Source organism: Lepidothrix coronata, unplaced genomic scaffold, assembly GCF_001604755.1.
Source record: "Lepidothrix coronata isolate B3197 unplaced genomic scaffold, Lepidothrix_coronata-1.0 Scaffold101, whole genome shotgun sequence".
In the NCBI taxonomy this organism is placed as follows: domain Eukaryota; kingdom Metazoa; phylum Chordata; class Aves; order Passeriformes; family Pipridae; genus Lepidothrix; species Lepidothrix coronata.
Window position 1 is genome coordinate 2,432,706 of NW_016690281.1, and position 12,021 is coordinate 2,444,726.

General features: G+C 54.8%; 1 protein-coding gene across 3 annotated transcripts in view; it reads right to left on the reverse strand.

The window, feature by feature from the left end:
* Nucleotides 1-11,859, reverse strand: part of SLC5A10 (solute carrier family 5 member 10) — a 39,749-nt gene extending 27,890 nt beyond the window's left edge. For 2 of the 3 annotated variants that reach the window (XM_017823255.1, XM_017823253.1), the window contains exons 1-7: nt 11,715-11,859; nt 10,629-10,700; nt 9,717-9,821; nt 9,058-9,117; nt 8,784-8,891; nt 3,593-3,698; nt 1,872-1,952 (exon numbers count right to left, since the gene is read on the reverse strand). In XM_017823255.1, coding sequence (XP_017678744.1) covers nt 1,872-1,952; nt 3,593-3,698; nt 8,784-8,891; nt 9,058-9,117; nt 9,717-9,821; nt 10,629-10,700; nt 11,715-11,828 — 646 coding nt within the window. In that variant the 5' untranslated portion in view covers nt 11,829-11,859. The remainder of the gene's footprint in view (nt 1-1,871; nt 1,953-3,592; nt 3,699-8,783; nt 8,892-9,057; nt 9,118-9,716; nt 9,822-10,628; nt 10,701-11,714) is intronic. The other variant, XM_017823254.1, reaches the window with a different exon arrangement.
* Nucleotides 11,860-12,021: the final 162 nt, after the last annotated feature.

Consider the following 12,021-nt stretch of genomic DNA (forward strand, 5'->3'; position numbering starts at 1 on the left):
CCGAGTACTGAAAGCAGAGATTGGTGCCCGGGGGTGAGAGCCTGCTCCCTTCCCAAAGGTGCTCACCAGCAAGTCACGGCACCCACACCTGCCAAGAAGGAAGAGCGGAGCAAAATCCTCCAGGCAGCGGGAGCTCAGCCTGCAGATGTCAGGATGCAGCCCATGGGCTCTGCTGGGATTAACATTCCCGTGCTGAATGGCAGGATGGCACAGTCTGCCAGAGCTAAGCAGAGCCACCAATGGCACTGCCAAGGTTTCTGTTCAGCAAAGTGAAAAAACTCTTCCCTGTGAGGGTGGGGAGACCCTGGCACAGGTTGCCCAGAGAAGCTCTGGCTGCCCCATCCCTGGAAGTGTCCAGGGCCAGGTTGGACGGGGCTTGGAGCAACCTGATCTAGTGGAAGGTGTTCCTGCCCATGGCAGGAGATGGAATAAGATGAGCTTTAAGTCGCTTCCAGCCCAAACCATTCCATGACTCTATTGAAAGTGTCCTTTATTAGCTGAGCTTTACAGGATCTGGAGAAAACCGAACACCTTTGGGGCACACCCACCTCCAGGTCCTGAGGTCTCCTGAGACCTGAGGAAAAACCTGTGCAACCAGCAGCTTCATCTTCTGGCTCCCCTGGCTCAGTCCCTCTGCCAAGCCCCCTCACCCCCCTGCACACACCGTGCCACACTTGCAGGCAGCAAAGCCAAAACAAGCCGGGCTCTGCCGCTGCCGGAGGGGATTTTCCAGGCTTTGCCTACCTGCCCTCCTCCTCTGGCTCTGTGCAGCTGCACCAGCCAAGCCTGGCAGAGACAAGCCTCAGAGAGCCCCACGGCCAAGGACAGCTCCAGACAACGATCCACAACATCCAGGCACCACGTCTAAGGCACAGGCTGCAGCCACTGCTCTGTTCTGCCTCGACAGGCAACGAGCTCCTCTGCCCGGAGCAGCTCCGTGCCACTGCAGGGGTACTTAATTGTTGTTGTCCCTTCTCCAGGAAGTCTCTGTCCTTTCATTTGTTTCTTGTAAATACACCTTACTGTGTCCAAGGGCTCGCCCAGGAGCGAGCTCTGCTCTGGCACAGGGGAGCAGCCACGGGACTGGGCTGGTCACAGCTCTGGGGCTGCTCCCACCTCCACAGCTCTGGGTCAGAGCCTTTCCTACCCACCTGCCTAAGCTGCCTTCTCCAGGAGATGGTGGAAATCATCTCAGGAGTGCCCCTGGAAATCATCCTCTGTAGTTAAACACCTGCCTTTGAAGCTGGGACTTAACTTTTTGCTTCCTGCTCCTCGGGGCCAAGAGCCCCGATGGCAGAGCCAGGCTGATGAAAGCTCCCGTCCTCACAAGGATGCTCTGAGGCTGAATTTAGGGAGACACAACAGTGCTGGGGGTTCAGGAAGGGCTGGTGATGAACTATAATCACTCCAACCCGGAGCAGGGCATGGCACCACGCTCCACATCCCACCCCTGCAGCCGTGCCTTGTTCCAGTACCAACCTTCTGCTGTGCACATCCCCGGGCAGCAGGATCCTGTCTGAAGACCCCACCAAAACACCCGGAGCAGAACTGGGAATGCTGCTTTGCTGTCAAATACTTGAGCAGTCTCTCGGAGTGAGAGGCAAATGTGGAGCAATCATGTCCACAGGAATGTCACCACTGCTGGGGACAGTCCCACGTGGAGCACCAGGGGGATGCTCCACGGCATCTGCACCTGCAGGAATGGCACACGGGGGAAGCAGGGGGGACACAGGGGCACCACATTGAGGTGATTGCCACAGACCGAATTCCTACTGGGCATCTTGGCCAACGAATGGCTCAGACTGAGTGTTTTTATTTACCTCCACGACCACCTGAGTGAGGAGGGAAGGTCCCCCTGGAGCAGCTCTTACCTCTCACCGCCAGCACGACGGCTCCCAGGACCATGATGAGCGTCTGCAGCGCGTCGGTGTAGATGACGGCCGCCAGCCCCCCTGTATGACAGCAAGGCAGGAGGTTGGGAATACTGCTGGATTCCAGCTTGGAACAGTCAGAATGTCCCAATAAAGCTTCCCATGGGGATGTACCTGTCACCAGCCTCAACCTGCTGACACTGTGGTGGGGGGGGCTGCAGTGGGAAGGGGGAACAGCTCCTCGGTGGCTCTGGTGTTGAGGGGGGCACAGCACCCCCAAAGGTGAGGTGGAGGGAGCAGCCAAAAGCCACAGGGGCTGCAGCCTCACCGGGGGCAGGGAGGGGATCCAAGGGATTGCTGGACAGGCAGGGAAGAGGAGCCAAGGGATGGCAGGAGGGATGCAGCCCCACATCTCCACACAATCAGGAGGATGCCAGCCAGCCCCAGTGCTGGCTCTTTGGGTGCTCCAGCAGCAGATCAGACTCAGGACATTGATCTCATCATCCATCAATCTCTGCCTAACACCAGGTTTCCCCTTTGTACACCCTCAGCTCTCCTCCAAACCCTACAGTTTTATTTTTCCAGCACATGGTGCTTAGTGGGGTCCCCTTGGCCATACAGCCAGCAGCATTTCTCCCTCCCCATCCCAAGCTCTCCCTCCAGACCTGCTGCAAACCCAGCACCTGCTTACCCAGCCAGAAATCAATCACTCAGCACATCAGCAAAAGCATTAAAAAGTAGCAGAGCTAAGGAAAATGGGTCAAAAATTGAATGAGTTTCAACCCCAGTCACTGAATCACATCCTGGGAATTCAGGGCTGCACCATCCCTGGCCTTGCCTGGGATTTGGAGGGATGTTCTCAGGATCAAGGTGATGCAATGATCACACCTGCCTGAGCTCACACTGAGGTGCCTCACATCATAACAAGCCTTGTGGGCAGGAAAAACCCGAGACGGGATTTGCTTAAAACCAAAGTCTTGCAAAATCCACCCTGTTATGGATACACTTAAACTGTTTCCCCTTTTGATGGCCGGGGTGAGATAACGAGGGAATTTACTGCCGAGTGTCTCCACTGCCACTACCAGGGGAGGGAATGTCCCAGCAAACATAATAACCCAAAGGGCTGGCAGGGATACAGAGTCCCACGGTCTGAGCGGGGCTGGGAGCCAAGAACCCACGATTTCCAGCTCCAGCTCCAAACCCTCATCACCTCTGGATCACAGAAGAAACATTATTTGTTGACCCTGCACAAAAATAGCTGGTCCCACAACGGGGAAGCACGGGCAAGAAATATTCCTGAAAGCTTAGTGGAGGGCAGCAGGTTGCACTGAGGGCAGGGCAAGAGGGAGGGAAAGGAGCTGGGTCAAGGGCTCTCCGGTTGTAGATTCCATAATAATAGTCCTGTAATGGGAGAAGCCCTGATTATTGCTGTTACAAATAGGTACACACACAAGAAAGTGCTTAAGTACACGGTGGGGGAGGAGTTATTACAAATGAAAAGATGTAAAGACAAAGGAGAGGTCATGGGCTGAGTCATCACCTGAGCTGACTCTCCAGGAGGCTGCTCAGATGCTGGCTGGGGCAGGGATGTGAACCCCACTGGTATAAACCCCAGGGAACCCTCAAAGAACAACAATAGTGAAATAAAAGCAGGAGGGTAAGTGGTGTGGCTCAATAAAAGAAGCAGAAAAACTGAGGCCAGTGGATGATGAGCGACCTACCTGCGATGGTGTAGAGCCCAGTGACCACCAGCATGAGCACAGTGGAGAGGTAGAGGTCCCAGCCCAGGCAGACTTGCACGAAAAGGGCCCCCGAATACAGGTCTGTCTGTGAGTGGAAGAAGGAACAGGAGGTCTGGGACAGGTGACATCCACCACCCAAGGGCTGTTGCAAGAGCAGCACAGCAGGGAAACAGCCAGCTCTGTGGGATCAGGGAGGACACAGAACCCTGGAATGGTCTGGGTTGGAAGGGACATTAAAGCCCATCTCATTCCAATCCCCTTCTATGGGCAGGGACACCTTCCCCATCCCATCCAACCCGGCCTTGGACACTTCCAGGGATGGGGCAGCCACAGCTTCTCTGGGCAACCTGTGCCAGGGCCTCCCCACCCTCACAGGGAAGAATTTCTCCCTAATATCCAACCACTCCTCTTTTAATTTAAAACCATTCCCCTTGGTCCTATCACTATCTGCCCACATAAAAAGTCACTCTCCCTCTTTTTTATAAGCCCCTTTAAGTACTGGAAGGCCACAACGAGGTGTCCATGGGGCCTTCTCTGACATCACACGGCACATTCCAGGAGGACACTCCTGAAGCCGAGGGTCCCAGGTGGGTGGCCCTGTCACTGCTGCAGATGGGTGTCACAGCCCCAGAGGAGCAGAGCAGGCAGCTCCAGCTGTCATTGTACACACATGGGGGTTGTCATGGTTTGGAGGAAATGAGATTAAAGTGGAGACTCGGAGCTGGGGCAGCTCCTCCAACAAAAGCAGCGATGCCCGTGGCAGGACCAGGCACAGTGGCAGTGGCAGTGCCACCACCACGCCTCCACCCAGAGCTGAGCTCAGCCATCCCCACGCTCAGCTGGGCCATCTTCACAAAAACCTTGTTTGGAGAAGGGAATGAGGCCAGAAGGGGCAGGAAGAGGCAAGACAAGCCGACTCCACACCCTCGCCCGGGGCCGCGATGGGTTCCCACAGCCAAGATATCAGCTCTGATTTGACATCTCTCTTCACACACCTCCCAAAAACCATCCCCCAGCAGCAGGGCTGCCTTGCCCAATCATGCAGGAGCAGTCTCTTGGGATTAGTAAGGTGTAGGACTGGTGTTATTTCCCATATCACACCTCCTTGCCCCAACTCTGCCCTCCCTCCTCCCAGCACTGCTCCAGGATGCTCCCACACAGGAGCTGAGGACCATCCTCCAGTGATGGAGAGGGGCTATGCTGGATCATGCAGTGCAAAAGCCAAGGTGTGTGTTGGCTCCATCAGCCCAAAACCCAGTAGGTGAGCCCATGTCCAGCTTCAGCACAGCACAAAAGCCATTCCCCAGCAGGTGAGCCCACAGCATTGGGCATAACCTTGGTTAAATCAAGTCAAACCAACCAGAAGGGCACTTACATCACCATCTTGAGGATCCTAACTCAGGGACTCTTCCATGACATCTGAACTAGCCTTTACACCACAGTCATGCCTGGCATTCCCAAGGGAGGTACTACGTGTCCTCAGCTGCACCTGGGATTGGCCACGTGTCTGGGAGAGTCCTTGTGAGCACCAAGAGGGAATTCAGCCCTGCAATGACCTCTTGAAGAGGAACCAACTAATGGGCAACCATGCCATAACCTCTACCAGTGGCTCCTTGATACTTTTCCTCCACAAATGCAATCCAACCACAGCTTGATACCACCAAGAACCCTACAAAAGGACACCTAAACCATTCACACGGCACAAGCTTCAGCGACATGAGGCAGAAAAGCCTCAATCAAGGGCCCTCAGCCACCTCCTCACAACACAACCTGAAGTGGGAACACAAAATATTTTAAATCTTCCTAGCACAGGGCCAGCCAAGCATCCTTGGTGTCTTCCAGAGCTCCTCACGTCCCTTGGAGGGATCCATCACTTGTCACGTCAGCGCCCAGCCAGGAAGTTTTTCTCCCCTGTGACTTCCTGCTTCTCCAGCAACCCTTCCCCACAGCCCAGCTGGAAGATTCATCCCTGGACAAGATATTTCATAATTGCTTCTCCTGGCTTTCCCAATGCTTAATCATTTTTGCAGTCGTCTGCAAATGAGTCGAAGGCTTTGCTATGAGGAAGCAGAGGTACCTCCACCTCCCTTCCTGGTAATTCTGCAAGGGTGGGAAAAAATAAAAGCACATGTGACCGAGCTGTTAATAAGACATCCCAAACACAAAAACAAGCTAATTAAAACCAGGCATGACCTATTCATAAAATAAGTCCTTTCAACCTTAAAAGGAGGGGAGAAGCCTTTGAAGTCAGGCTTCATAATCCAGAGAGGTCCCTGCCTCCACCGGTGACCTCACTTGGAAACTCGTTCTTACCCAACGTTGTTAATGCCTTCCCAATGAAAATGGGCTTTGGAGACAGCTTGGGATTAACAATTGGTGAAGCCAAAGCCTCGGTAGAACGAGTTACCCAGGGTACAGAGGAGTCTCCAGGGGCTCTTCGCCAGGGCTGGGGCTCCTCCCGTGTTCCTACCTGAGGGTGTGACATCTCTCAGCGGGATTTTGGGCTGCCCTGCTGCAGCCTGCCATGAAACCTGGAAAGATGGGGTCCAACAAAGGGGGGATTCCAGTAGAGGAGGGACTGTCATCCCCCCTGTCCCGAAAGAGGAGCCAAGGGAGCAGCACTGGTGCCGTGTCTCAGCTCGGGAGAACGTGGAGCAGAGATCCATCCATAAATGCAACATCTGCAGGGAGAGAGGGCAGGAAAAGCCCAGCTAATCCTGGGCTTTGAGGCAGCCCCCAGCAAGGACCAAAGGAACCTCCCCAGGAGACAGCCCTGCCTAATTGCTCGAAGCTTCATACTCCCCTCCCACACTCCCCACTGCGGCCACCACCGGGGACAGGGACACGGGGACACTGGGCCAGTTTGGCAACGCCCCTGTGTCTGCAGACATTCATCCCAACCCACTGCTGGAAACAGCCATTGTCTGTGGGCTTTGCTGTGAATGGAGCCAGATGCCAAGATAATCCCCTTATTAGGCTGATTCCTCTTCTGTTGCATCCTGCCTGACTCAGAGATCACAGAAAGCTCAGCAGACCAAAGAAACTACAGCACTGGCTGAGGAAAGGCTTGGGAAGAGGAGCTTGGGAGTGTCCACCGGGCTCCAAACAAAAGGTTATGCTGAGAAGGGCCCAGAGAACAGCAGAGGTTCCCACTGGAGCAGGCACTGCCCAGGGGTCATCTACAGGGTCATCTGGTGTTAGGCAAGGGTTGACACCACAACCATCTCCCAAGGTAAGGATGAGTTTGTAGGACATCCATCCCCCTGGGCAAAGCCACAGAGAGACTGGAAACCAAAGGGACCAAGCACAGCCCCCTGCACCATCTGATAAGAGAAGAGGGGACATGGGTGATAGTCCAGAAAGAGACTCCAAGACAACTTCAAAACTACCAATGGTCTCTTCTTCAGACCATCAAGAACAAACTATCCCAGCAGAAATCCTACCCATGGTTCCAACTTTTCCTTTTAAACACCAGCAGGGATCTGTGTGAATCCCACAGATTCCCTGCAGATCACAGAACCAGGGTCCAGCACCACAGAAAAACGTGCTCCACAGAAAAACATCTCCCCCAGGCTCCTCCTGGGTCTTTGTTGGGAGCAGGGGAGAGATGTGACACAGGAGAGGAATCAGGGACAAGAGTTTACTGGACATCAGGGAATATTCAGAGCATCACTGCCCACACTTGGAAACTGAACTGGTGCTCCAGGAGCAAAGATGATTTCAGGAATGATGCTGTAGGATTTTCAACAGTATATATGATTAGGATATAAAGAATATTAGTTTTATGGGAAGAACACCCTTCAGCAAGACAGGGCATGGTTTTGTGGGGGAAATACAGGTGGCAGCTGCACCAATGGAGTCACCAGCATCACCTCTGCCACTCTGGAAGCCCTGAGCCAGCAGGGATGGGGAAAGGGCTGCCACCTCCCCTGCAACTTGTCTGTTAAATGCAAAACATAACTCCTTGCCCGAGGTCAGAGAGCAGCTTGGGAAGGAGACAGGGGTCTCCTGGAGCCGGGGACATCCCCTCAGTGCAGGGCTCTGCCCGAGGGGGACACAGCCCCTCCCTTTGCACTAAGTGCTGATGGGTGTGCACAGCGAGCCCTGTCTGTGGGCTGCTCCAGCCCCCACATCCCTCGGAGGGGGACCCGGAGGATCCCCCCACAGCTCAGCCCAGGGCCTGGGGCTGCAGAGACACCGTGCAGGGAGGGATGCTGCATCCAGCCGGGCTGATGGAGCTGCCAAGCGCAGAGGCAGGCGCTGAGCGCCTCGACGTGGGGAGACACACACCAGCAGTGCCCCTCCTGCCTCAGCCAGCCTCTGCTCACAGCCAGCCTCATGCAAAAGCACTTCTCTTGCAGCCAGACACCTGCAAAAGCACTTTTCTTTCAGCCCCAGCAGAGCCCAGGTCGGATCCACCTGCTCCATCAGAGCTCGGTTGCTCCCTCCGGCAGGTTTTCTCTCCAGGTTTTCTGAGCTGTTTGCTCTTGATCTCTGCCTCGCTGTCTCCAGCCCCCCAGGGCTGTCTGTGCCCGGCTCTCTCCTGCTTGCCCTAGACCTGGTATCACAGGCTCTTTGGCTGTTTTACCTCGGATAAACTCTTCCCATGGTTACCAGCGAGCGGAGGCTGCACACGGGGAGTTGTGAACGAGGTCAAAATGAGGGGAAAACATCCCTGTGGAAAAGTGCCTGGAAATCAGGCACTATCTGTACAGGCTTGAATATCTTACAGCTGCAGCAAGGCTTCCTTTCCTCAGAAAACCCACCCACGCTCCCTAAAGCAATGAATGCATTCCCAATTCAGTGCCTGGCTCTGCTGGGTCCTTTGGGGATGTTGGAAAGCGTCACTGCCAGAGCACGGAGACAAATCCAGACCTCAGAGCACATTTCACCCACAACCTCTGCTACAAGGCAAATTTGGGAATCCTGACATGCCCTGTCTGGGCCACAACGACATGGACATCACTGCTGGATCTGCCTAAGAACTCATGGGGTGTCACAGAGAGCACCTGCCCACAAATTCCCACTTTTTGTCCCACTGCCTCCTGGAGCATCCTGCAGCAGCTGCTCTCCCCTGATTTGGCTACACAAGGTTTGAGCCCAAAAATAACGTTTTGATAGCTGGAAATCAGCTGTGGATTTGTGACAGAGTTAAGGGGGAGCTACTCACTGAGATTTTGGTGAAGATGGAGAGCAGGAGCGACAGGCTGGAAAGGTACATCCTGATCCTCTCCCCTCCAAACCTCCGCTGGAGATACTCGGGCACTGTGACAATCTGCTGGGGGGGAGAGAGAGATCACTGCCCTGTCCAGGGCCCACCCTCCAGGGATGGGGCAAGGGGACAGCAGTGTTCCAGGGCAGGACTCAGGAGTCCCACGGGACAGTGGTGACAGTCCTCCTGGGAGCAGAGGTCCCCACAGCAGGCTCAGGACAGCTGTACATACCCCAGATGAGATGTAAACTGGCACGAACACCCAGGCGAGTGCCAGAAGAGCATAAGTGGCCTGTTGGGAAAGAGGAACATGGCACAGAGGGAAAAAAACATGGATCCTGCTGCAGCTCGACACTGACTGCATTCCTAGACCCTGTCCCTGCTCCTGACCCGGTCCTGGATTACCCCTGAGGGCACATTTACAGTCCCAAATGGCTTCAGACTGCAGGCATGGGGTTCTGGTGGAGATCCCCCAGCACCCCTGCCAGCAGGAACCTGCTCCCCTCAGCCCTTCAGCTGGGGGGACTGACTGGACATTTCCCACCAACTCCTTGAGCACCACACAAGCCAAATGCCTTTTTTTTTTTTGCTGCAGAACCCAAGGATTTTGGATTAAACGTGCAGGGAAGCAGGGAATGGGTGACCTATTCAGTCATTTCCCTGTCAGGGTCTGCGGGGACTGGATTAGGAAATGGGATCCAAAATGTCCTTTTCCCTGAGCACGTGGAGCTGAGCTGGCTGCGAACTCACCCTACACGAGCCGGAGGAGCTGAGTTAGCAGGGTTGTGCTAATTACCCCCCTGCACGGCTCCTCCTAAACCTTTCGAGAGGGTGAAATGGGCCATCTGCTGCGACAAACTCATTTCCTTAATGACACGACACATTTCTTACATTCCACTCGAAGCCGGCGACAGCGATTCCCCCGGCGGCGCCGCTCCCGGCCAGGCCGATGAAGAGCCCGGAGCCCTCGCTGCTGGCAAAGAGCGAGGCCCCGATCTGCGGGAGCAGAGGAGGGGCTGCAGGTGCCCAAACGCTGGATCCCCACGGCTCTGCACGGACCAGCTTTGGTGCTTCCCCACCAGCGCAGCCCCGAGGGGATAATTCAGGAAAAGGAGGCAGGGAAAAATAATGCCTGAACGGGAGCAACAGGGCACAGACCTCCCTTCCACTTCTGAAACGAAGCGTGGCCAAAAGGGCCCCCACGTGGGATTTCTTTTTTGCAAGAAAATCCCTTAATAGGTAAAACTCAGGTGGCTGTGAGTCCTAGGAACCAGCATGCCCATGGATCCAGCTCATCTGGACATCCCTGATGGGTTTGGGATGGACTTTCTTGCCTTCAGGAGGATGAGGAGGAGCCACGTGTTGCTGCATTTGCCATGGTGGCCACTCACCCTGCCCGGATGGTGGCCACGTGCAAGGAGCCAGTACCAGACATGGGAAGGACCTACAGCCAAGTTTGTCAAGATTGTACCAAAATGAGAAGGAAAAACCAAACTTGGGACACCCATGATTTGTTGGAGCCACCAGGAGCACGCAGGGAGAGTGGAGATGGATGTTGGACTCCAAGGATCCCTCCCCAGGCTCAGGGAAGCCCGACAAGCCCAGTGGGCTCCAGTACCCTTTGTGCAATGAGAAGGGAAATGCAGCTCCAAGGACATAAATCCTGGCAGGAGGAGGTGGGGAGGGTGGGGGAAAGCGTGGGCAGTGGAGAAAGCAGGGAAGGGATTTGGTGGGAGGGACAGTGGTGCACAGAATGTCCCTGTGCCCAGGGTGCCACAGAGGGACAGAGAGGTCTCTACTTACTGGCCACCAGGCCATGTCTCTGCCAGCAAGGAAATAGCCACTGACCGTGTTCCTGTTCACCCTGCAGGAAGACTGGGAGGAGGAAAGATCAGCACAGAGCACCCTTTCCCTAAAAACCCAGACCAGACACCAAGACCCAAGTCTCCCAGACGAGAAGCCAAGAGACAGGAGACTCGATAATTAATGGGAGCTCTGCAACTCGAGCTTAATTACACGAAAGGGTGGCTGCACCCCAGGAACCATGGAGCCATGAATGGCAAAGGGAGCTCCCTGAGAGGGGAAGCACGGAGGATGTGCCTGTCCTTGTGCCATCCCGAGCAGACAGGTTGGCTAATAGGGCCCAGCTTTGGCCAGGATTTTTCCGCAAGGCAGAATAAATGGGTTTGGAGAGTCTTTGTCTGAAACTGCTGTAGCTGAGGGTTGTTTGTGTTATCAGGGCATCTGGCTCAACACCCTGTAATAGGCAAGGGGCAGAGCTGCTCACACCCAGCACACAGAGGCCAGGGGAGAGGTTTGTGCCATGGCTGATTCCACCTTGTTCCCAAGCTATAGGAGCCTTTCTATAGGGGGTGAAAGGGGCAGAGGGTTTGCACAAAACAGAGCAAATCACAGAATCCCAGAACGGTTTGGGTTGGAAGGGACCTTAAAGGTCATCTTATTCCATCCCCTTCCTAGACCAGGTTGCTCCAAGCCCCGTCCAGCCTGGCCTTGGACACTTCCAGGGATGGGGCAGCCACAGCTTCTCTGGGCAACCTGTGCCAGGGCCTCACCCCCTTTCAGGGATGAATTTCTTCCCAATATCCCATCTAACCCTGCCGTTTGTCAGTTTGAAGCTGTTCCCTTCATCCAAAGTCCCTCCCCAGCTCTCTTGGAGCCCCTTTAGGCTCTCTAAGGTCTCCCTGGAGCCTTCTCTTCTCCAGGTGAACACCCCCAGCTCTCCCAGCCTGGCTCCCCCCAGCACAACACACAAAATACCCAAGTGAAAACTACAAGAAAATAATGGAGGCTTTCACCAAAAAGCCAGCCCTGAAAAAACCCCACCATTCAAACAAAAAAGCAGAAACGAACAAGAGAAAAGACTCTTACCCATATTCCCACGCCAACGTTCAAGGAAAAATAAGCCACTACCACAACAAGGTCAGCAACGCTGAACTGCTGCGAGGGGAGAACGGCCCCAGCAGTGGAATTGCTCTCCATCATCCTCTGCCTCCTTCTTCATCCTCAGCCTCACAAGGACAGTCACTCAATCAGTAACTCATTAGCAGCCCGAGGGCATTTATCATTAAACAACCTGGCAGCTGGAATTGCACTTCCAAAGGTGCCTGGGTGGGCAGTGTGGCCTCTGCTGCCTCCCACCCCTCCGCTCCCCAGGGAGCTGAAACACCTCAATTTT